General features: G+C 40.6%; 1 protein-coding gene across 3 annotated transcripts in view; it reads right to left on the bottom strand.

Annotated features, from left to right (window-relative positions):
• chd7 (chromodomain helicase DNA binding protein 7) overlaps positions 1–22831 on the bottom strand; it is a 297949-nt gene that overhangs the window by 181150 nt on the left and 93968 nt on the right. For all 3 annotated transcript variants that reach the window (XR_010961454.1, XM_067980156.1, XM_067980157.1), the window contains one exon: positions 8282–8643. Coding sequence is in view for 2 of the 3 variants with exons in the window: in XM_067980156.1 (XP_067836257.1) it covers positions 8282–8643 (362 nt within the window). In the remaining variant the exon portion in view is untranslated. The remainder of the gene's footprint in view (positions 1–8281; positions 8644–22831) is intronic.

Below are 22831 nucleotides of genomic sequence, written 5' to 3'. Positions count from 1 at the left end.
TCTGCCGAGGTGTGATAATGGGCAGTTGGAAAGATTATCTGTAATCACCGAGCATTGTTCTCTGACTATATATGTGGTGCCTTTATGGAATCCTTCACTCACCTGACGAAGGAGCAAAGCTCCGAAAGCTTGTGATTTCAAATAAAGCTGTTGGACTATAACCTGGTGTTGTACGACTCCGTACAATGATCTTATTGAATAGAGGCCGCCTATTCCTGCTCCTATTTCTTATGCTTTTAATAGTTGAGTCTGGAGGTGACAAAAGCATGGATGAGGAATTCAGCAGGGGAGACGGGCGATATCAGAGGTGGAAGTAGACAGTCTTGGTGATGGAGAGGATGTAAGGAGAGGCTTGATGCATACATGAGGGAGAAGGGAAGAAAGGTATACGGAGGCAGGGTGGGAAGAGGTAATTATAGTGGAAGGAGACTCGTGTGGAGTATAAACACTGGCATAGACCAGATGGGTCAAATGACTTTTTTCTGAGTTATAGATTTATGTAATTCTATGTGGCTAACTACTCTTCAATAATCCATATTTCAGTTTCTGTGCCTTACCTACAACAGTTTAAATGCACATTACACATACATTAGCAATGAGGCATATTTCTCATGCAACAGAACAAATTTTTCAAACAAATTTACAAAGCCCTTTTTCAAATAATTTGTCTCCTCTCCCCCAAATTTTCTTCTCAGAACAATGGCTCTCACACTAGGGCAGTCCCTGAGTACCCTGCCCAAATAGTCATTTTCCAGGAGCCTCGGCAACACGTACCAGCAAACAATTCAATTCTGATGAGAGGGGAGGGGTAGGAATCTCAACCAAGCCCAATCTTGTCCATGCTCACACCTTTTCCAACAGATATCACCAAGGACCTGAAGTGAGTGGAAACTTAGTTTTTTTTTGCTCTTTGTGAGCTCAGGGATGCCAAAACCAATTGCAGCATCCTTACTGTCGCACTGGTCATGATCAGCCATGGCTCAGGGTCTAACCTAACGAACAGAAAATTCAGTCTTCAACACCGATTTCAGAACAATGGCTTATCTTTTTTAAATATTTAAAAGCAATTTTTGTGAAAATCTGCCAGAAATCTAGGCACAAACAACAATTTGAAGGACTTGTATTCTATGAATCTGCTCTAAGAAACGAGTTACTTTTGTTGTAAAATTAAACAAACCAAAAAGGCTGGGTTTTTAAAAATTATTACATTTTGAAGATATTTAGAAATGAGAAACGAGTACTGAACAGGTATTATATTTACATAAACTTGAAAATACAGTGCCTAGGCTAGATGGATTATTTTAAAAAGTTATATGAATTCCTAGTAGGCCAAAACCATTTCCTGCCAAATACACCAATCCTGCATTAGCTTTATTGCACCCCACCCCCTGCCTCCACAAGCCCTTATCTGAGCAGTTGACTGAATGCACGTTGATGAGCACATTAAATTTTCCAGTAAAACTTGCTTGTAAACAGTGAGTATAGCACCAGAGTATCAGCTACCATCAGCAAACTACTTCAACAATGTTCTACTTTGAACCTATTTTATACATCAAATTTTTAACCAACCAACCAGCCAGAATAGTCCTTAGGTGAATACATACCTGCAAATGTGCCATACGGAACCAAACACACAAAAAAAAGCTACTGCCGAAAAAAACTATACATTCCATAAGCTTGGAAAATGATAGCTGTGGTCGAATATAAATAAAATCCTAACATATATTCTGCCTCTTCTATGGCCTTAAATTTCAAGACTGGAATAGCACTGTACTAATTCAATAGTGAACACTTGCCACCTCTTCCTAATCCATCGATGAATTTACATTCTTTCTCCTGGTACCAACACATTATTACAGCTACACTGCACATGGTCAATTTTTTTTCCTCACCAAGTTTCTCCTCATTCAATAGACTCCTTACTGGGATACAATTCCAAATGCATTTCCTGTACCTTGACCAAGTGGCCATTATTCATGTGTGACCCTCGCCAAGCAGGAAAGCCATTGCTCGTGAAAATTAGCCACTTGTCTTAAGCAACTTGCTCCAATTCATAGGCTCTTTTGCCTTGGTCTATGCTGAAGCTAGCCTGGAACCTACTGATTTGGGTATTGGTACTACTAGGGCCAAGATTTACAAGATGCCATCCTTAGGTAGCGGGGGTGGAATAGAGTCCGTTTTAAAGGTAACTGGGTACTAGACTGTACTTTCCCTGGCAACTATTCAGTTTGAGAAGTAGGCTGTTGTCGGTCTGCTGACATTTGTTATCAGTCAACCTGGATAGACACTAGTTTCAAAGTCAAAATGCCTATATTGGGCAGCGAAGGGAATCGGGGGAAAACTCTCCAGTGGCTAGAGTCATACCTAGCACAAAGGAAGATGGTAGTGGTTGTTGGAGGCCAATCATCTCAGCCCCAGGACATTGCTGCAGGAGTTCCTCAGGGCAGTGTCCTAGGCCCAACCATCTTCAGCTGCTTCATCAATGACCTTCCCTCCATCATAAGATCAGAGATGGGGATGTTCGCTGATGATTGCACAGTGTTCAGTTCCATTCGCAACCCCTCAGATAATGAAGCAGTCCGAGCCCGCATGCAGCAAGACCTGGACAACATCCAGGCTTAGGCTCATAAGCGGCAAGTAACATTCGCGCCAGACAAGTGCCAGGCAATGACCATCTCCAACAAGAGTCTAACCACCTCCCCATGACATTCAACGGCATAACCAACACCGAATCCCCCACCATCAACATCCTGGGTGTCACCATTGACCAGAAACTTCTGACTCCCCAAAACCTTTCCACCATCTACAAGGCACAAGTCAGAAGTGTGATGGAATACTCTCCACTTGCCTGGAAGAGTGCAGCTCCAACAACACTCAAAAAGCTCGACACCATCCAGGACAAAGCAGCCCGCTTGATTGGCACCCCATCCACTCCCTTCACCACCGGCGCACTGTGGCTGTAGTGTGTAACATCCACAGGATGCACTGCAGCAACTCGCCAAGGCTTCTTCGACAGCACCTCCCAAACCCGCAACCTATACCACCTAGAAGGACAAGGGCAGCAGGCACATGGGAACACCACCACCTGCACATTCCCCTCCAAGTCACACACCATCCCGACTTGGAAATATATCACCGTTCCTTCATCGTCGCAGGGTCAAAATCCTGGAACTCCCTTCCTAACAGCACTGTGGGAGAACCTTCACCACACGGACTGCAGCGGTTCAAGAAGGCGGCTCACCACCACATTCTCAAGGGCAATTAGGGATGGGCAATAAATGCTGGACTCGCCAGCATTGCCCACATCCCATGAACGAATTTAAAAAATGGTACCACGCGGGGCACTGAAATTACCCGAGTGCCAGTAAGCAACCTGGATACTTTAGTAGAACTTAATTCTGACTGGAGGCCAAGTACACACATTGCACTAAATTATGATAAATGCTGGATGTGGTCGTGTAGGTTCTAGGATAAACGGTGAACTTTTGCTGGTGTGGGCAACAGGAATCTTCTGACAGCGGAGGAAAAAGATCTAGGGTGCCGAGTAGGAAAAATACTAAAATCACTACTTCATCTTTCTCATTTAATAATAGTGCCCACAAGTGCAATTCCACCATTGGAGAGCAGGCACGAGAGGTAGAGCTCAGGGGAGAGAATGTAAGAGAGAAAAAAGGCAGCACAAACATTCACGGGGGAGCGGGGGGGGGGGGGGGGGGGCGCGGGGAAGAGATCACGAACATGCAAGACTGGGGAGGTGTGCATGTGAGAAGGGGCGTTCATGCTCTCTCCCATGCAGAGGGAAGGGGTGCGCATGAGACAGAGGGCGGGAGGGGAGGGCGTGAGAGGGGGTGAGCGATGATGTGCCTGTGAGGAAGAGGGGGCTGGCACACGAGTGTACTTGCGCAAGGCGAAAGAACAAGAAGGGAGTGAGAAAGCATGAACAACTGATTGCCACTTGCACATGCAATCTATTTGCACAGAGTGTGCGCAACCACAAGAGAGCAAGCAAGTGTGTGCATGCACAAGACAGCGAGCAGCACGATAGGACTGCAATATCATTTTTGTGGAGAGTTAACAAGTAAGGAGTCAATGCAAGTATAATCAGGTATACTCAAATAGATAGCAAATAGATATCAATTAAATTAGCAGTGAATGTTAACATCTAAATCAAGCATAGTCTGGGTCACTTAGAGTACAGCTCATTCTGCTGCGACAGTTAATTCAAACCGAAGCATCACCTCCATTTCTCATTACAGTCATTTTTGTGTCAGGCAAGACAGGCTCTCAGTTAGAGCCAAACTATGGACATTTTATGCTATGAGCTTACACCTATTAGGAAATGCTGAGAGAAAGTAAGTCTGTGGTAATACTTTTAAAATATATTTAATGTTGGCATCGAGTTTGTGCACTAACAGTAGGATGCGGGTGCGCGTTCAGTTCCCTAAATGGTGACATTCCAATCTCGGCTAGGCCATCTGTTGTAGAGGTTTCCCAACAGGAAGGAAAATGAGAAAAGATATGGTCAACTCAATACTAGCACATACAGGGCCATCACAATAAGGAAATGATGCATTCTGCAGCTGAAGGATCTGTGAAAAATGTCCATTGTAACTGGCAAATATGTAAAATATCACAATCAGCATTACTCATTTAGTCTTGCATTTACGCATCAGTTCTTGATTACAATAAACATAATATTAGGTTTGTACCCAGCAGTCAGTATGTAATTTTGAAGCCATTACATGATCTATACACCCATGGATTGAGGTCCTAACAGCAATTAGCTAAGCAGTAGTCACATGAGATTTCACTGTTGCAAACTAATTTGCTTGACAGAACAGAATTCACTACCATCACAAAATGGGTAAAGAAATCTATTCAAGTCTATATAAAACCAATATTAAATGCACTGCAAGAAAGCTTTAGGTTGAACACTCACCTCTAATAATTATTACTGTCGTGGCCAAACCACAGCTCAGATCCAGTCCACTTTGTAACTTAATATACTTGTCCAAGTAAACTGCTCTGCCCCCAAGCTCCCACTTGTTGACTACACATGCCACCTGTGACAGTTTGAATCAACATTCTGGAATGGCAAGCAAGTTTTTAACTATTTTAATTGTTCCTACTATGAATGTGTACTAAAGAGGGGTCATGATATGCAATCTCCTGGGATATGTGTACGAGCCAGAACACAAGAGATGGGATTAGGTAGGGATGGAATCATGCAGACCCAGGGTTGTGGAGCTGGAGAATGGACCTGGAGCAAGGTGACTAGGGAAAACCTGGGGACAGGCAAAAAAATGCAATTGCAACTAAGATTGAGCAGATACAAACTAGCCTTTAATGCTGTACTGGTCCAGAGTTTAAGGAACAAGTGAGAGATGGGTGCATGTACAAGAAAGTGACAGAATGTTACTCAGGATCTCTTTTCTAACTGTAGGATTTCTGGGGCTGGGACATACATTCCTCTCACATTCGAAAGTCAATTCCACTACAGTGCTGAGTCCTGAATACATTAGGCAGAATTGTGGCACACAGCAATGCAATTGAAATGTTAGAGCATAAAATTTTCTAGCTGAGGTACAAACTTCATTGAATAAAAAGCAAAATACTGCAGATGCTGGAAATCTCAACTACTTCCAGTTCTGATGAAGGGTCATCGACCTGAAATGTTAACTCTTTCTTTCTCCACAGATGCTGCCTGACTTGCTGAGTATTTTCAGCATTTTCTGTTTTTAAACTTAATTGAATAGCTGTTTTCCAGAAGCATATCAACAGGTTTGGCCAAATTATCTGTGAAAGAGGAGGGCCTAACTCAAAAAAAATGTTAATCTATTTTAGATTTCGTTAAACAAAGCCACCAACATTTTTTCCCAATCACTTTGAACAGATAAACACAGTATTTTCATACTGTTCAATTTATTGAGACTATCAGACATATGCAGCAATTTGTAGTGAATTTTGTGTAACATACTTCTGTCTTCATTCATGAATCTAGTTTGAGTATTTTTGTTCCAATATCAGATGACAAATATGTTTTATATTTATCCACAGGTGCTTAACTGAAGTATTTTCTATTCCATAGTGACAGAAATACAGCTGAGGAATTTGGATTAGACATCAATGATGCCTGCTCACTGTAAATCTTAAGGTTAGCTACTCAAATGTCAACTGTTCTGTAAAATAGGTATACATTTGATTTGGACTGCTAGAATTTGTGTAATAAGTTGTTTTAGTTAATATTTTAGACACATTTTCTTGAATATTAATTCATTTTAAAGAGCAAGTTTAAAAACTTCAGTACATTCATTATAGTCAACATAATAATTAGAAAAGCAGTGAGGAATATTTTTTCAATCCCCGAGCACTGTGCTGCATCATCAGTAGTCTCACAGAGAAAAATAAACAAAGTAACAAGTAAAATTCATTCCAGCAACAAATTGGAAGCATATTCTTTTAAATTTGAGTAATTTGTTAATCGTGAAAATCATGATTCTATCTGACGCAAAAGTAATTTAATCATGTCCCAAGGATCCAAGTTACAGCTCAAAGATTGCAAACCCCTGGTTTAAATTGTTATAGCCTTCAGTTAACTAGTTACTTTTACCACCCACAAATGTGACCAATGAGCAAATAAATCACACAAAGACAAAAAAAACATTACTTCAGATATCTGTGTTATCCCTGCATTGCTCCAAGCACAGAAAGAATAAAATCACTAGTAAATTTACAAAGCAGAATTATGTCTTTACTGTAGGCAGTGGCTATAGGATGATGAAATTTACCTTCGTTGTTGAAGTACCATTGCTTATGTATAAATACTAAAAAGACAATAGTAACTAATTAGAGAATCTAATTAGAGAAACTGCAACTCATTCATAACTCAAAATATAAGTAAATCTCAATTTTATGCAACCTTCCGCTTCCTCCTCCACCCTCCCCTCCCCTCCCCTCCCCCCCCCAAATAAGTTGTTCTTGTATATATTGGGCAAAACAATAGTTTTGCCAATCTTGATCTACTGTGGGTATCCAGGTGTGTGCCTTAAAGCACCAACTTATTTAGAAGGGGCTGTTTATCAAAGCAGTGACTCTCAGGTACTTTTATGAACATCTCCTTATTCTGAACCTTTGATTGGGCCAGAGTCAATTCCTTTTTGGATATCAAATTTATATTAAAATGTTTGATTTTCCAGTTATGTTGTTTCAGCAGCTTTCACTTCTGGCAACTGTATACAAAGCTGAATTATTTACACAGGATATTACTTTCCTTCTGACATCTTATTACATTTGCAATAAAATAATCAGTAGATTGGAGGAACGCACCCAATGAAGCATAAGCCAAACACACATCTCAAAACATCCTCTGGATAGTTATATGACAGAAGTGCAGCACTTCAACATCAGCAGAGAAAAAAAAAATCAAAAATTCCAATCCTGTGATAAACAAAATTAAAAGCAAAATACTGCAGATGCTGGAAATCTGAAATAAAAACAGAAAATGCTATAAATAACTCAGCAAGTGAGGCAGCATCTGTGGAGAAAGAAAGAGAGTTAACGTTTCAGGGCGATGACCCTTCGTCAGAACTGGAAGAAATTGAAGATTAAACAGCTATTAAGCAAGTACAGAGCAAGGGAAGGAAAGAACAAAAGGGAAGGTCTCTGAAAGGGTAGAGAGTAGGAGTGGTTAAATGACAAAAGGGATGACAATGCAAGGCAAGGAGGGTGGCAATGGGATAAGTAAAGAAACAAAAGATGGGTCTGTCTAGAGGAGCTATAAGTGGCAACATCAGAACCATTACCTGCATTTGCTGTCTGAAAAAATGGGAGCAGTGGTTATGATCTGAAGTTATTGAAATCAATGTTGAGACCAGAAGGTTGTAAAGTGCCAACATTGATTTCAATAACTCAGATCATAACCATTGCTGCTCTTTTTTCAGTACTGGTAATTGTTCTGAAGTTGTCATTTACAGCTTCTCTAGACCAATCTTTTGTTTCTTTACTTGTCCCATTACCACCCTCCTTGCCTTGCACTATCGTCCCTTTTGTCATTTAATCACTCCTGCCCTCTACCCTATCAGAGACCTTCCCTTTTGTCCCCCCCCCCACTTTCCCAGGCTCTGTACTTGCTTAAAAACGGTTTAATCTTCAACTTCTTCCAGTTCTGACAAAGGGTCATCGAACTGAAACGTTAACTGTTTATTTCTCCAAAGATGCTGCCTGACTTGGAGTATTTCCAGCATTTTCTGTTTTTATTATAAACAAAATTAACTTTTCCTACCTTGCATTCTTGTTGCTTTTGATTTTAGCGGTTGCTGTTGACTTGGGTTTTTTTCCCTTGGCTTCTTTGGCCTCCTTGGGGTCTTTCTTTTCTTTTGGTTTTTTCTTCTTTTTCTTTTTCTCTTCAGTTGAACCATCCACTGCAGTGCTAGAGATCACCAACTGGTCAATCACTTTGGGAATATTCTGCTCACCCCGAGCTTTAGCTTTAGCAATGGCCTCAGCCACAATGCGATTGGCCTTCTCTTGCATGCGCTGCTGGTCCAGTGACTTTTGTCGCTCTTCTCCACTTGCTAATTGAGAATTCTGTCCACTGATCTGAGTCATGTCTGACTGAGTATCAGCCAACGAATTTGAAAGCGACTAAAAGGTAGGAGGAAAAAAAGAGAAATTAAAATATTTTTTAAAAATTGTTTGAAAAAAATAATTACAGCATCATTATAGCTCATCTTATTTGTAATGAGGTTCAAGTATAATCAGATTTAAGAAGTAGCCGTAAACCTTTTCCTTTTTCCATGACAGAAATTTCAGCCCAACTGTTAAGCCAGATTAAAATTCATCTGAGAGAGAAATATAACAGACTAGGAAAGGCATAACTGGAACTGGATTGGTCTTTGATGCAGTATTTTCAATTTACATTCTCTTGAAAAAGTCTCGAAGCAAAGCTTTGTTACATCCTAATTGTAATCTGTACAGAAAAATTATGCGTGTTTAGTGACTTTTGCATGTTTGGCATTGGCAGAGTATCATCTTTTGCACCAAACCAGCGCCAAAACATGCAGTACAGCTCTGATTTTAATATAATTTGGTAGCTTGGCATTTAGCAACATTACCTGAAGAACTAGCCTCACACTGCTAGCACTGCACATTAGCTATTGTATAATTTTGATGTATAAAATGACATTTTTTAAACAAAAATCGAAAGGAGCCATTGCATCGTATTTAATTTTTGTGTTCTAAATTTTCTTTCCTCTCCTGAAGGCACTGACACATCCTGGTCTATGGCTCCAAAAGGCGTCAGTAGTCCAACTGTACTACTTACACACAATACCTTCAACACAAAAAAAAACAAAATGCTTCATGTAGGGGCAGGCAAGACTCGGAACAGGGAGACGGTAAGGAGGGCAACCAAAGGCATAGTTACAGAAGGAAGGTTTAGAGCAGGTTTTTGAAAGTAAGGAAGATGTAGTAAGGCAACGACAGTATCAATGAGGAGAGGTGATAGAGGCAAAAGGAATGGTCAACTGTATTGAAGGTTAGGAAGGGTCGAGGAGGGGTAATCCCTGCGATTGCAAAGGCACGGAATGTTGGTGACCGTGACAAGTGCTGGAAGACGAAAACCAGACTAGGGCAATTCAAATGGGGTAGCAAAGACTAGTGAGATTATACTACTAGACGATCAACTCAGGGGTCGTGAGTTCAAATCTCACCATGACAAGTTGAATGAGTTCAATATATCTTGACATTTGTAAGATGGCACCAGACAAAATGACCAGATTATCATAAACACCCAACTGGTTCACTAATGTCCTTTAGGGAAGGAATCTACCACCCCAACCCAGTCTTGCCTACATATGACTCCAGTCTCTCACTACGTGGTTAACTCAATGCCCTCAGGGCATCTAGCGATGGGCAGCAAATACTGCTTTGCCAGTGTCACCCACATTCCAAGGGCAAATAATAATGAGTGCGCTAGGAAAGATAGGGAGTTGGGTGGACCAGAAAGGAAAGAAGTCAGAAGTGGGACAGTAGTTGAAGAGGACAGAGGGGTCAAGAGTAGTTTTTTTTCCAAAAGGAGTTTATGATGACAGTACCTTACCCAGTTGCCATTTTTCACATCCAAACCTAAACAATGTGTGTCGGTAGGCTGTAGTCTGGTGCACGCAAAGTTACATTCATATAGCATCTTCAAATGTAGAGAAACATCCCAACGTGCTTCACAGAGGAGTAAAAATAAACAGCGAACATAAATGTAGGAATTAAGAAATATTGAATAAGTAGGTATCAAAGGTGGGAAGTGGGGAAGCGAGGCAGAGCGCTTTAGGGAGAAAAAGCTCCAGAAAGTATGGTTCAGTCAGCTGAAAGCTCTGCTCCTGATAGTGGAGGGGTGGTGCACAGGCCAGAATTAGAGAAATAGATCTCAGGACAAAATATAAGGGGGTTACAGGGTAAGGTCATGGAGGGATTTGTACGAGGACAAAGATTTTGAAATTTATGCATTGAGTGATAGAGCGCTAATGTAGGTCAACTAGGATTTTGTACATGACATGATGTGGGTGACAGAATTTTGATGAGTTGGGGTGGAACTTGGACAGGCCACAAGGACAGTGTTAGAGAAATCAAGTCTGGAAGTGACAAAAAAATGAATTCGATTTTAGGCTTAAGTGGGAGTGACACAAGGGCAGAAGAAAGCAATGTTGTAGATCTTGGCAGTGGCCAAGTAATTAGGTTTGCAGCTCAGCTCTGGCTTAATCAGGCACCAAGTTTGCTGGCTACCTCATGAAGCCTGAGGAGCAGTTGGGAAGGAGATAGTCTGTTTGGCAATTTTGTTTCAAATGTCCACATATCTATACTTTCTAGCAGAGGTCACTGGATAGTGATTTGGAGAGGAAACCTAGCCAAGTTTCGTTTACCCGTACAGAGGGCAATTTTAGAGTTACCTCTCCTCGTTCTCTTATCTTGGCTAAGGGACAAAAATCTCAGCAGAGACAAGGAATTGAACTTGGACTTTCAAATTCTGTGCCATTAAGGACATCATGCAGGGCATATATTCACTGAACCACATATGCTTTTTCAGGTGGGGAAAGAAAGAGGAGAAGATGCAAGAGATTATCAAAGATTATCCATGTTATCTTTGTTCAAACTTTTAGAAATGTCACTCGCAAATCAGAAATTAGTAAGTAAGTAAAGCTGTGCTCGTGCATTTAGCAATGTGCATACAAAGTACAAACTTCCCTGATACCGGGGTTGTGGGAACAGCCAATATAATTTGGCTGTCGATTCATACTAACGTTGTTCCTTCTTGAATGTTATTTTCTAGCAGCAAAGGGGGAAGAGGGAAATTAGAACCCAGACAACTCTTCTCATTCTTACTCATGAAACCTGAGTAATTCTGCACTTGCATAGAAAAAAAATCAGGACAATAATTCTCTTTTGGTCAATGGGTCCATGCTTGTATTTATAATTAGGATCAATCCCGCATGCTGATATTCAAAGGTGGATTACTACAATTTTAAAAGGGGGCATTTGCTGTTGCTGAAGTCTTCTTTTTCTGTCAGATTACAAAATGGATCCCAGAAGTGTAAATATTTTTGAAGAAAAAAAGTTTTTTTTTGTAAATAAGAACAGATGGATAAAGGCCAATCAGCTGAGCATGCTAGATCCAGTCACCTATAAAAGTACATTAATGCGAGTTCTTCAGTAACTTCCCTTAATCAGCCAAATGGTACAGTCTCCTTCAGCGCCATTTATTTCTCTATTGCACATTTTTCTTGTCAATTTCTGCTACTTGATAGTTAATATAGTTAACATTTGAACTACAAGAAGCAGTTTCCTTTTTCACAGGCCATTCTGCTTCATGCCAGTTTATCTGTTGGCAACTACAGCAGGGAAATCCTTAAATTTTAAAGTAGGTAGATAACTTGAATAAATCTCTACCACCTCAAAGAGGAAATTATATTTCCTAGCTAGGAGTTTCCAAAGATAGTATGTACTCTTACAAGTTGGTTCAGTGTGACTTGTAAACTTGGTGCACAATGTGACTGAATTAACAGATCACACCATTGGTTAATATTAAAGTTTGTGGTCAAAACAAATGTGGAAAAATTCACACTGAAGTGCTATTTATCACGGGCAATCATAGCAGTTTACAATAGTGCAGCTCTGAAAACTGTTCCTCTATACAAAGTATGACATATCCCTTTAAATTCTAAACTTCAGGAGATGGTAACTGACTTTCAGAACCTGTTGGTCAAGAACTCAAACTTGGCAGGAACTGCTTTAAAATGCAGGTAAGAAACTTACACTAGAATTACTTCCTTTAAAATGGAACTTTCACAACACTGATCTCTGGATTCTCTGATTATGATTATGTAATTCAAAAATGTAGCAAAATCACAAATGGGCCCATTCTTTGCTCAGCATGTCCTTTAATTATAATGAAGAAAAAATTAAAATGGGATCTATTCTTTTATCATAGCAATGATCTAAATATTCAGCAATTTCCAGATCATGTCCATTTAAAAAAAAATATCTAATACTCATGGAGTCAGGTTCAAATCTAATTCCATCTTCTAATCTGTCTGTATCAGACATTTGCGATCAGTTCTACAATCAATTTTTTTTAAACAAATGCAAACTTAAAAGATAACTGCCCCCCACCCCACCTCCCAAAAAAAAATCACGTTTTACAATCAGGAATAGATGCATTTTTAAATTCCATGAACTGTAAGACAGGGTTTTCTCCAAATATGAATCAGACCATGTGGTTCATCAGGATTGCACTTGAAATCCCAAGGCTACCTAGACCTCAAATCAAAGTAGGTCTTTCTCCACAGGTTTATCCAATTTGAAAATTGGAAAAAAATAATCTTGTGCAATTATTCTAGTGGGATTTCTGCAATTCCAAACAGTAACATAGCTAACAGTGGTGGAAGAGCGGAGAACCATAATTATACCTACTGTTACAATTCAGGCTACTACCCAATATTGCTTATTCTCTCAGTTATCCTCCATAGGCAAGTGTGCAATTCTTATGAACCAAAATTCGACTTTATGCAGCAAATATCTGGGACAATGGGCCTCAGGGTGAACAATGAACCCTTATACCAATGGGATAAAAGCAGAAATATGGGATACAATCGCACATTCTGATCTCTCCAAACCAGAGGGAATATGCTATACTGCCAGATCATGTAGCTTAAGACTACATTTATTGTAAGCAAAATTATACAGAAGCAAGAACAAATCAGATTTGATAGCAATACTTTTAACTTTCACATGTACATAAACAGGTTTTCTGAGTCCAACATAATTGTTAATTATTTTTCAGGATCCCTATAACTGTTTTAGAAATATGTAATCACGGATGCTAAAGGCTCCATGGAGGCCCACCTTAATGCAGTGTTTCTAACATGCAACACAAGCAAGTGAACTGCATAAGCTGAACTGAAGAACCTGTGAAAGTTTGTCATATTTATTCTTACATTCAGGTAGCTTCTACCTGCAAAACTGTCAATCAAAATCAGAATGAAGACACAAATGATAGCATACCACATTAATGAATAACACCCTGCACTTGCAATGCTCAGGAAATGCTAATGCTGACAATTGTCTGCCCCATCATACAAGCACAGTATTTCCTTATCTGATTGATAATCAGATCAAACAATTAGGTCTGCTTTCACAGTCTGACTTTCATAGCTGCTCATGTTGGAAAAAAGACAGCATTCACTATAACACTAGCCAGTATGACATTTTAAGAATTTTAAAAACTAATATCCAATTTAAAATGTACATATCAAAAAATATAAAATATTGTAATTCAAAACAGGACAGACCTTGCTCCACCACAAATCATCTCCTATCTTGATTTTCATGAATTCATATCCAAATGTTTTGCATGAATTAATGTTTGAACAAAGCAAACCTTATATAAATAGTTCTAATAGGTGCAAATGTAACTTCAGTTTCTATATGAAAAAAGTTGCAAACGAAAATCAAGTTGCAAGGTTAAATGCAATTTCCTGTAAACAACTATTTAGACAATGATAACTACAAACTGCAATTCCACTCAAACGAAGAGTGTTATTGTAAAGTGAAACAAACATTGTCTTCCTTTCAGTGGTTGATTATGTTGAGCAAAACAAGAGAAAAAAATCTATTTGACAGATTATATACAGGTAATATTTTTCAAATAATGGATGCATAAAACTGAAAAGAATACAACATTGATAGCTGCAAAAATCATAAAATTATCCAATTATAACCATCAATTATCAGTACAGGAATGGCATAAAACTTATGATGGACCATCTTCAACACTAAATTCCTCTAATATCACAATGCAGTAGACATTGCTTATATCAACCATTTAATTAAGCTTGTGAATTTAAAATAAAATTGCTGGACTATAACTTGGTGTTGTAAAATTGTTTACAATTGTCAACCCCAGTCCATCACCGGCATCTCCACATCATTTAACTAAGTGCAGGTTTACTACAATTTTCATTTAAAATACTAGTCGATCTCCTGTGACATTACACATGCTAACTTAGATAACATGGTTACTCTCTTGCCTGTCTGCTGTGTTTGTGTTACTGATTCTCTGACTCTTCTGCTTCTGTCTCTCTTTCTCTGCTGTTCTTCTCCATTTAACTTTTGCTTCTCACTGTCCTCTTCTGCTAAACGGTCTTGCCTTTTGGGTGGGAGGTGACTGGTATGGTACGGTGGGGAAAAGCGCCACCAATGGGCGCAGGCTGCAGTAGAGGAAGGAATTAAGGGGAAAATATGACTGAGCAGCTTCCTTTCCACCTCTAATTACTCATACTTCCCGCATTCCCTTTGCCATCATGTCTCATAACCCTTTACCTTCCTATTACGCATTCCCCTTTCTACCACCTCTTCGCTCAAAACACTACCTTTACTTCTTTGAATGACACATTGAACTCCTACAACTTCCCCTTTGCTTTGCTCCACTGTCACTCACCCACCCATAACCCTCCACCCACTCTCCCCCACTCCCACTAACTTGCCATCCACCTTGACAGGTGTAACAGGTGCTGGAGATAGTTATGAGTTTTCAATTAAACATGTGCCTCGCATACTCAATTTAACATAATAGATTGGAGTCAAACCATCCTTAGAAGTCCAAACACAAATCATAATAAAGGTACAGCCCACGTTGCCTCCAAAAGACAAAGAAGCGTGGCAAAGCAGAACTGAAAGGCACAAAGAAAGGGAGATGGGTAAGACAGAGGGCTCTAGACATCGGAGACTCCATTTGTCAGGCACACCTACACCACGCTGTGCAGAGGTAAGGCTTTGTCCTTTGCACTGTTGTGCTTTCCAGGGGCCAAAGTTAATGATCTTCACAACAGAGTGGATGACCTCATGAAAGGTGAGAAACATGGAACCATCGTGGCATTACACGTGGGAACAAATGATGTGATGGATAAAACATCCTCTCTTGCAGGACAACTACAGGAATTCGGTTCATGCACGAAAGGACAAGGAAGCAAAAGTGGTCATCTCCAGCCTCCTTCCAGTGCTATGGGGTTCTGCAGAAAGGAACAGCAGTCATTGGACTCAATTTGTGGTTTGAGGACCTATGTAAGAGGGAAAGGCTTACTTTTACAGACAAGTGGGGAATTTTTCAGTGGCAAGATAAGCTTTTTAAGGAGGGATGGCCTCCATCTTAACTTTCTGGGTGCACAGATGTTCGCTGAGAATTTTGAGATAGCCTTTGGGGAGCATTTAAACTAGTTGAGCCAAGGGTTAGAGTAGATAAACCAGCCAATATTTTTATTAGGGTATGTAGCACAAATAGCCTGCCCCGATTTTCTAAAGGTAAGGCACAGAAAAGGAATGGTACCCGGAGTCAGCTAACTGCTAAGCCATTGAAATGCGTCTATGCTAATACAAGAAGTCTTAGAAATAAACTGCTGGAACTACAATCTTATGCAGCATTAGAAAACCCAGATGTTAGAGAAATGGCTAGATTTATATGATGGTGCTGAATGCCATATTGCAGCGTATAACTGTTTTAGGAAAGATAGAATAGGCCAGAAGGTAGGTGGTGTAGCCTTATTTGTCACAGACAATCTGCTTGCTGTGGCAAGAGATATTAGCACATCAGCAGTAGCTGCAGCTATTTGGATTCAATTAGTCCAAGCTAATGGTCCTAAGTTTATGATTAGCACCTGTTATAGACCTCCAGGACAGGCATCACTGGCTGATGAGGAACTTTGTTCATAAATAAGGCTTCTAGTCTGGGCCCAATTTACATTATGGGAGTCTTCAATTTTCCTTGTATTAAATGCTCCGATAGTGAACCATCTAGTGTAGTGGGGAGAGTAGCTGAGACTTTTGTAGACACTATAAATGATTGTTTCCTTACACATGTTGGTGAGGCAACTGGGGATAAACAAATTCTAGATCTGGTTTTTCTCAATGACCCTGGTGCTGTACCAATCCTCCATGTTGTGGGGTGGGGGGGGGGGGACACACCTGGCCAGCTCTGGTCATAATATAATTAGGTTTAATCTTATTGGTCAATCCAAGGCTGCAGCCAATCTAATGCTAGTCCCAGATTTTAACAGGGCTAACTGTACAAAAATGGCTGAAAATCTGGCAAAAGTTGACTGGGCAACCCTACTAGATAGGCAAACAAATACTGAGGACAAATAGATTCTATTTAAAACCACTCAAACAGAATGAAACTATGTATGTCCCAATGGATAAAAGAAGGGCACATGGTAAAACAAAACCATTACGGTTGACGAGGAATGTACAGAGGCAAATTTGATTGAAACAGAAGGCATTCTACACACTTACGGCATTTAACTCACAGGAGAACAGGGAAAAGTATTGCAGGCAATTAAGGAAGACAAAAACAGCCATAAGAATAGCCAAGAGATCTCTGGAAAAGAAAATGGGACGCAATTGTGGTAGCTAAAAAAGCTTGCGCTACTATTATGTCAGAAGTCAGACGACCATGAAGGACCGTTATAGGGCCACTAAAGGATAATGTAGGGCAGATTCAAACTAATTCTCCGGTTATCGCAGAGCTCCTAAATGATTATTTTGCATCAGTCTATACTCCAGTAGATGATGCTTATGTTCCAGATGATGGGTGCTTAATATTGAAAAGCATTATTAAAATAGATAATAATATCATCTTGGATAGATTAGAAAGGCTCAAAATTGATGGGGCTCCAGGTCTGGATAACATCCATCCAAGGGTGATTAAAGAGATAGGACAGGTGCTCTGTGAGCCCCTTGCCTGTATCTTCAATAGAGCCAGGAACTGTTCCCTTAGACTGGAAGTTAGCTCATGCAGTTCCTATTTTCAAAAAAAGGGGCAAATCAGAGCCAGGGAACTACAAGACTATCAGCCTGACATCCATTATTGGGAAGATGCTAGAAGGGATAAGAGATACCCTTTATAATCATTGGAAAAGGGAAAGGGCTATAAGAACAAATATATGTAAAAAATAGGTTGTGCCTAATACATTTGATGAGTTTTTTGAGCAAGTCACTAGGGTAGTGGATGAGGGAAATCCGGTAAACATTGTCTAACTGGATTTTCAGAAAGCCTTTGATAAGGTACCTCACACTGGGTTTCTTCACAAAATAGAATCTTGTGGCATCAGTAGAAATTTGACAAGCTGGATTAAGAATTGGCTCCAATCCCGCAGCCAAAAAGTTGTAGTTAACAGATGAGGTTCAGCTTGGAGACATGTTGCTAGTGGTGTTCCCCAGGGATCGGTCCTAAGCCCCCTACTCTTCACGGTCTATATCAATGACCTGGACAATGGTGTTGGGAGTATGGTAAGTAAGTTTTCAGGTGACACCAAAATCTGTGCAAGGGTTTAGATGGTAGGAGTACAATCAAATCCAGAAAGATTTAGATGTGCTAGGGGAGTGGGCCACACATTGGCAAATGGCAGTTAATTTAGATAAATGTAGTGTCATGCATATTGATAGGGCCAATACAGAGTATTATCATTTACAGGGAATACTGAAGAGGCCGAGAGAGAAAAAGATTTTAGTGTTATTGTGCACAGATCATTAAAGGTTTATGACCAATGTAGAGAAACTGAAGCTAAAGCTAACAGGGTATTGGGTTAGATTGAGAATCCCTACGTGGTCAGTTTTCGGTAAAATATTAAGATGCCTACGTGGCAAAGCAGCAGAATGCAAAATGGTTAGAAAGGGTTAATTAGTTAGTAACTGAGATTGATACAGGTGGCCTGGCCCTCCTGCTGGGCCATATGTTTGCGTAGTCAGCAGGTTTGCATGGTCTTAGCAATGTAGAGTCTTTGATGTGATTCAAGGACTGGTCTGAATGTCTCCATGTTTATGGCAGATCAATATAGGTAACGAGCTTAGCCAAAGTTGAAATGATGTGGAGAGACATTCAAAGTTGAAAGACATTCCAGGTTGGGAGATAAGGAACAGAAGGAACAGGGAAGAACATTCCAAGTTGGAAGGTGAGGAAGTATCCCCTTTGATGTCTAACAGCAACATGGTCAGCACATGGACGATCTATGATTGGCCGGAAATAATGTAACCTCGCATGGCAACCTGTGCCCGGCTTATGATTGGTGTTGACTCTTGTGTTAATGATGTTCCAATCCCTATCGATCTGTATAAATTGTAAACAATTTTACACCACCAAGTTATAGTCCAGCAATTTTATTTTAAATTCACAAGCTTTCGGAGGCTACCTCCTTCCTCAGGTGAACGATGTGGAAATGAAATCCTCGAAATGAAGTCGCATTTATAATTCACAGAACAATGCTTGGTGAGTACAGACAGTTTTTTCAACTGCCCGTTGCCAAGGCAATCAGTGTGCAGACAGACAGGTGTTACCTGCCAGGTCTCACAAAATATACAAATCACCAAAAAAAAAACAAACAAAAAAAGAGAGGTAGAAACATAGAAAAGACAGCAACTGACCCGTTATATTAAAAACAGATAACATTTGTTCGCTGGTGGGGTAACGTGTAGCGTGACATGAACCCAAGATCCCGGTTGAGGCCGTCCTCATGGGTGCGGAACTTGGCAATCAATTTCTGCTCGACGATTTTGCGTTGTCTGTATAAAGGTATGAGTTTTTGTCTTTTGCGTTGTCTGTATAAAGGTATGAGTTTTTGTCTTTGTCTTTGTCTCCTTATTCTGTTAGAATCGTTCGGATTCTCTCAGGAATCTGAATTGAAGCTACAGACTAAGCCTGCTATTAAAGTTGTGTTGAACTTTAAAATGTATTCGACTTCAGTTTTTACTGAACCAGACTGAGGGGAAAGAATCCGGATCATCAAGATTAATAGAACTATTCAGTATAAATCAAAGTACACCATTTTGACACTATACAGGTCACTGGTCAGACCGCATCTAGAGTATTGTGTCCAGTTTTGGTCCCCCCACATTGTGGGTGATATAGTTGCCTTGGAAAAGGTAAGGAGGAGAGCGACATGAATGATTCCTAGCTTAAAGAACCTCAGCAACTCAGATAGGCTCAAGGACCTTGGTCTATTTACTTTAGAGAAGCACAGTCTTAGAAGTGACCTGATAAAGGTCTATAAAATAATTGAAGGGCTGGATAGCGTTCCTATTGATAATTTATTCCAGTTTTAAACAGATTGGGGAGGACCAGGAGACACAAATTTAAACTAAGTGAGAGTAGGAATAGATTGGATATTAGATGGTTCTTCTTTTTCCAGAGAATTGAGTGTCTCTGGAATACATTGCCAGTTGGTGTGGTGGGCACTGACTCTCTGCATGCCTTCAAGAGGCAGCTGGACCGGTTCTTCACTGGGGCAGAGATTGCATCATATAGAAGGTAAGTATCATTATAGATAACACTTGGTCCATGTGATCTCCTGGACTGCTTTCGGTCGCCTCGGGGGTCGGAGAGAGATTTTACAGGATTTTTTTTTGCCTTACTGGCCCTGAGTTTTCTCTCCTTTTTTTGCCTCTTCCAGGAGATTACATGGCTGCGGTTGTGGGCGTGAGGTTTGGGAGGGGGGGGGGGGGGGGGGGAAAAGAGAGGAGGGAAGAGTGGTTGGGGGAGGGAAGAAGTGTTTAGGTTGATGGTTCAGCCATAATAGCGTGGGGCAGGCTTAATGGACCAGCTAGTCTTTTCCAGTCCGTCAATTTCGTATGTTAGTAAGGTAGGACAATACTTGATGAAATGTTTCTATTAGAATCACCCTAAAACAAAAATCCAGAATCTAGGTATCAAGCAAGGATCTGCAGGCCTTACATCAGGGGGAAAACTCTCCAGTGGCTGGAGTCATACCGAGCACAAAGGAAGACGGTAGTGGTTGTTGGAGACCAATCATCTCAGCCCCAGGACATCGCTGCAGGAGTTCCTCAGGGCAGTGTCCTAGGCCCAACCATCTTCAGCTGCTTCATCAATGACCTTCCCTTCATCATAAGATCAGAGATGGGGATGTTCGCTGATGATTGCACAGTGTTCAGTTCCATTCGCAACCCCTCAGAAAATGAAGCAGTCCGAGCCCACATGCAGCAAGACCTGGACAACATCCAGGCTTGGGCTCATAAGTGGCAAGTAACATTCGTGCCAGACAAGTGCCAGGCAATGACCATCTCCAACAAGAGAGTGTCTAACTACCTCCCCATGACATTCAACGGCATTACCATCACCGAATCCCCCACCATCAACATCCTGGGGGTCACCACTGACCAGAACCTTAACTGGACCAGCCATATAAATACTGTGGCTACAAGAGCAGGTCAGAGGCTGGGTATTCTGTGGCAAGTGACTCACCTCCTGACTCCCCAAAGCCTTTCCACCATCTACAACGCACAAGTCAGGAGTGTGATGGAATACTCTCCACTTGCCTGGATGAGTGCAGCTCCAACAACACTCAAGAGGCTCGACACCATCCAGGACAAAGCAGCCCGCTTGATTGGTACGCCATCCACCACCCTAAACATTCACTCCCTTCACCACCGGCGCACTGTGGCTGCAGTGTGTACCATCCACAGGATGCACTGCAGCAACTCGCCAAGGCTTCTTCGACAGCACCTCCCAAATCCGCGCCCTCTACCACCTAGAAGGACAAGATCAGCAGGCACATGGGAACAACACCACCTGCACGTTCTCCTCCAAGTCACACACCATCCCAACTTGGAAATATTCCTTCATCGTCGCTGGGTCAAAATCCTGGAACTCCCTTCCTAACAGTACTGTGGGAGAACCTTCACCACACGGACTGCAGAGGTTCAAGGCGGCAGCTTACCACCACCTTCTCAAGGGCAATTAGGGATGGGCAATAAATGCTGGCCATGCCAGCGACACCCACATCCCATGAACGAATAAACAAAAACATTGATTTGGAAGATAGGAGTAAGAATAAATCCACAGAAGCAAGGTTCAAAATGGGTCTCAAGTCCTGAAAAAATGCCATTTCTTTTTCCCCAACATGGGTGGATCTGGTACTATTCCCAGTTCTCCCTGAAGCAGAATTTGTACTACCAATAAACAACAGGCTCCTTTACAAAGAATACGTTGTGTGTATTATTGAAAATGGGAAGCGTTATTTCCAAATTAAATTGTAAACAAGAGTTCAAGAGAACATTGGGATTTTTACTGTGTTCAACATTAGAATTAATTGCAACTCTCATTTTGGACATACTGAGTTTATACTTCCATACAGGAAGCAGGGTCATTGAATATTTTTAAGGCTGGGCGAGATAGATTCCTGATTAACAAGGGAGTCAAAGGTTATAGTAGGTAGACGGGAAAATAGGGTTGAGGTCACAATCAGATCAACCAAGTTCTTATCAAATGGCAGAGCAGGCTCGAGGGGACGAATGGCCTACTCCTGCTCTTAATTCGTACGTTCGTATGTTCATACAGGACAAAATAGATCATTCTTGTATTCTCATTAATGTCAATGAGGGATGTGAACTGTTATAAATTCTACACAGCTGACTTGCCTACATAGGTCACTGTACTTCAAAGCAATAAATTGTGGAGCACTTTAAGATGTTGCATGATAAGGCAGTACATAAACAAAAGTATTATTTCACAGCTCATTTGCTGTAGCTTACCATTTTACGCAGGGAAAATCTTCAAGTTTTACAAGTTACCTATTTATAACAGGTACATCACAGAATATGATGTCCTTAATCCAGACAGATTTGCCTATGTTTCCCAACTGCCGTAACAAGTCTATTATTGTTATACAGGCTCAACTGTCGACCAATAATCTTTCAAGTCAACCAATAATCTTTCAGAATACCTGTTATTCCAAAACAATATTTCAGAGCACTTCAACCACTGCATGTCATTTTTGGGTTGCTACATCAATATTCAGTCTTCTAATTGGTCACTACAAAGCAAATTATATTTTCTACTTGATCGACAAAGCCACAGTACAAAAGCCTGCAGCTTTTTAACAGTAATAAATTTGAATTTTGAAAAACTCATCTGAGCATTAATTTGATATTAGTAAGAACTTACTTCAACTTCTGTTTGTCCTGGACCCAACTATGACAAAATAAATCCAAATTATGGATGTGCATATATAGTTGTAACTGGAAGGTGTAAAATGGAACTGCACAAGACACTAGGTGCCACTGCAAAATCGTACGTCAATCATTTTTCACAAAGTTTGTATGGGTCCTTATGAAAAATATTTGGGCTCAAATATACTAGCAACTCAGTTGAGGAATTACAATAGAGACAAAAATGATTCTAGTTAGTGGGTTCGGGTAAATGTTATAACATTGGGTTTTAGTTAGTTAGTCATTAAGCTTCACGCAAAAGCGACCTGAACTTTTCAGTTGTTACTGTATT

The sequence above is a fragment of the Heptranchias perlo genome, chromosome 3 (genome assembly GCF_035084215.1).
Source record: "Heptranchias perlo isolate sHepPer1 chromosome 3, sHepPer1.hap1, whole genome shotgun sequence".
Classification (NCBI taxonomy): Eukaryota; Metazoa; Chordata; class Chondrichthyes; order Hexanchiformes; family Hexanchidae; genus Heptranchias; species Heptranchias perlo.
Note: the sequence above shows the minus strand (reverse complement) of the source record. Positions and strands in the feature narration are given on the sequence as shown.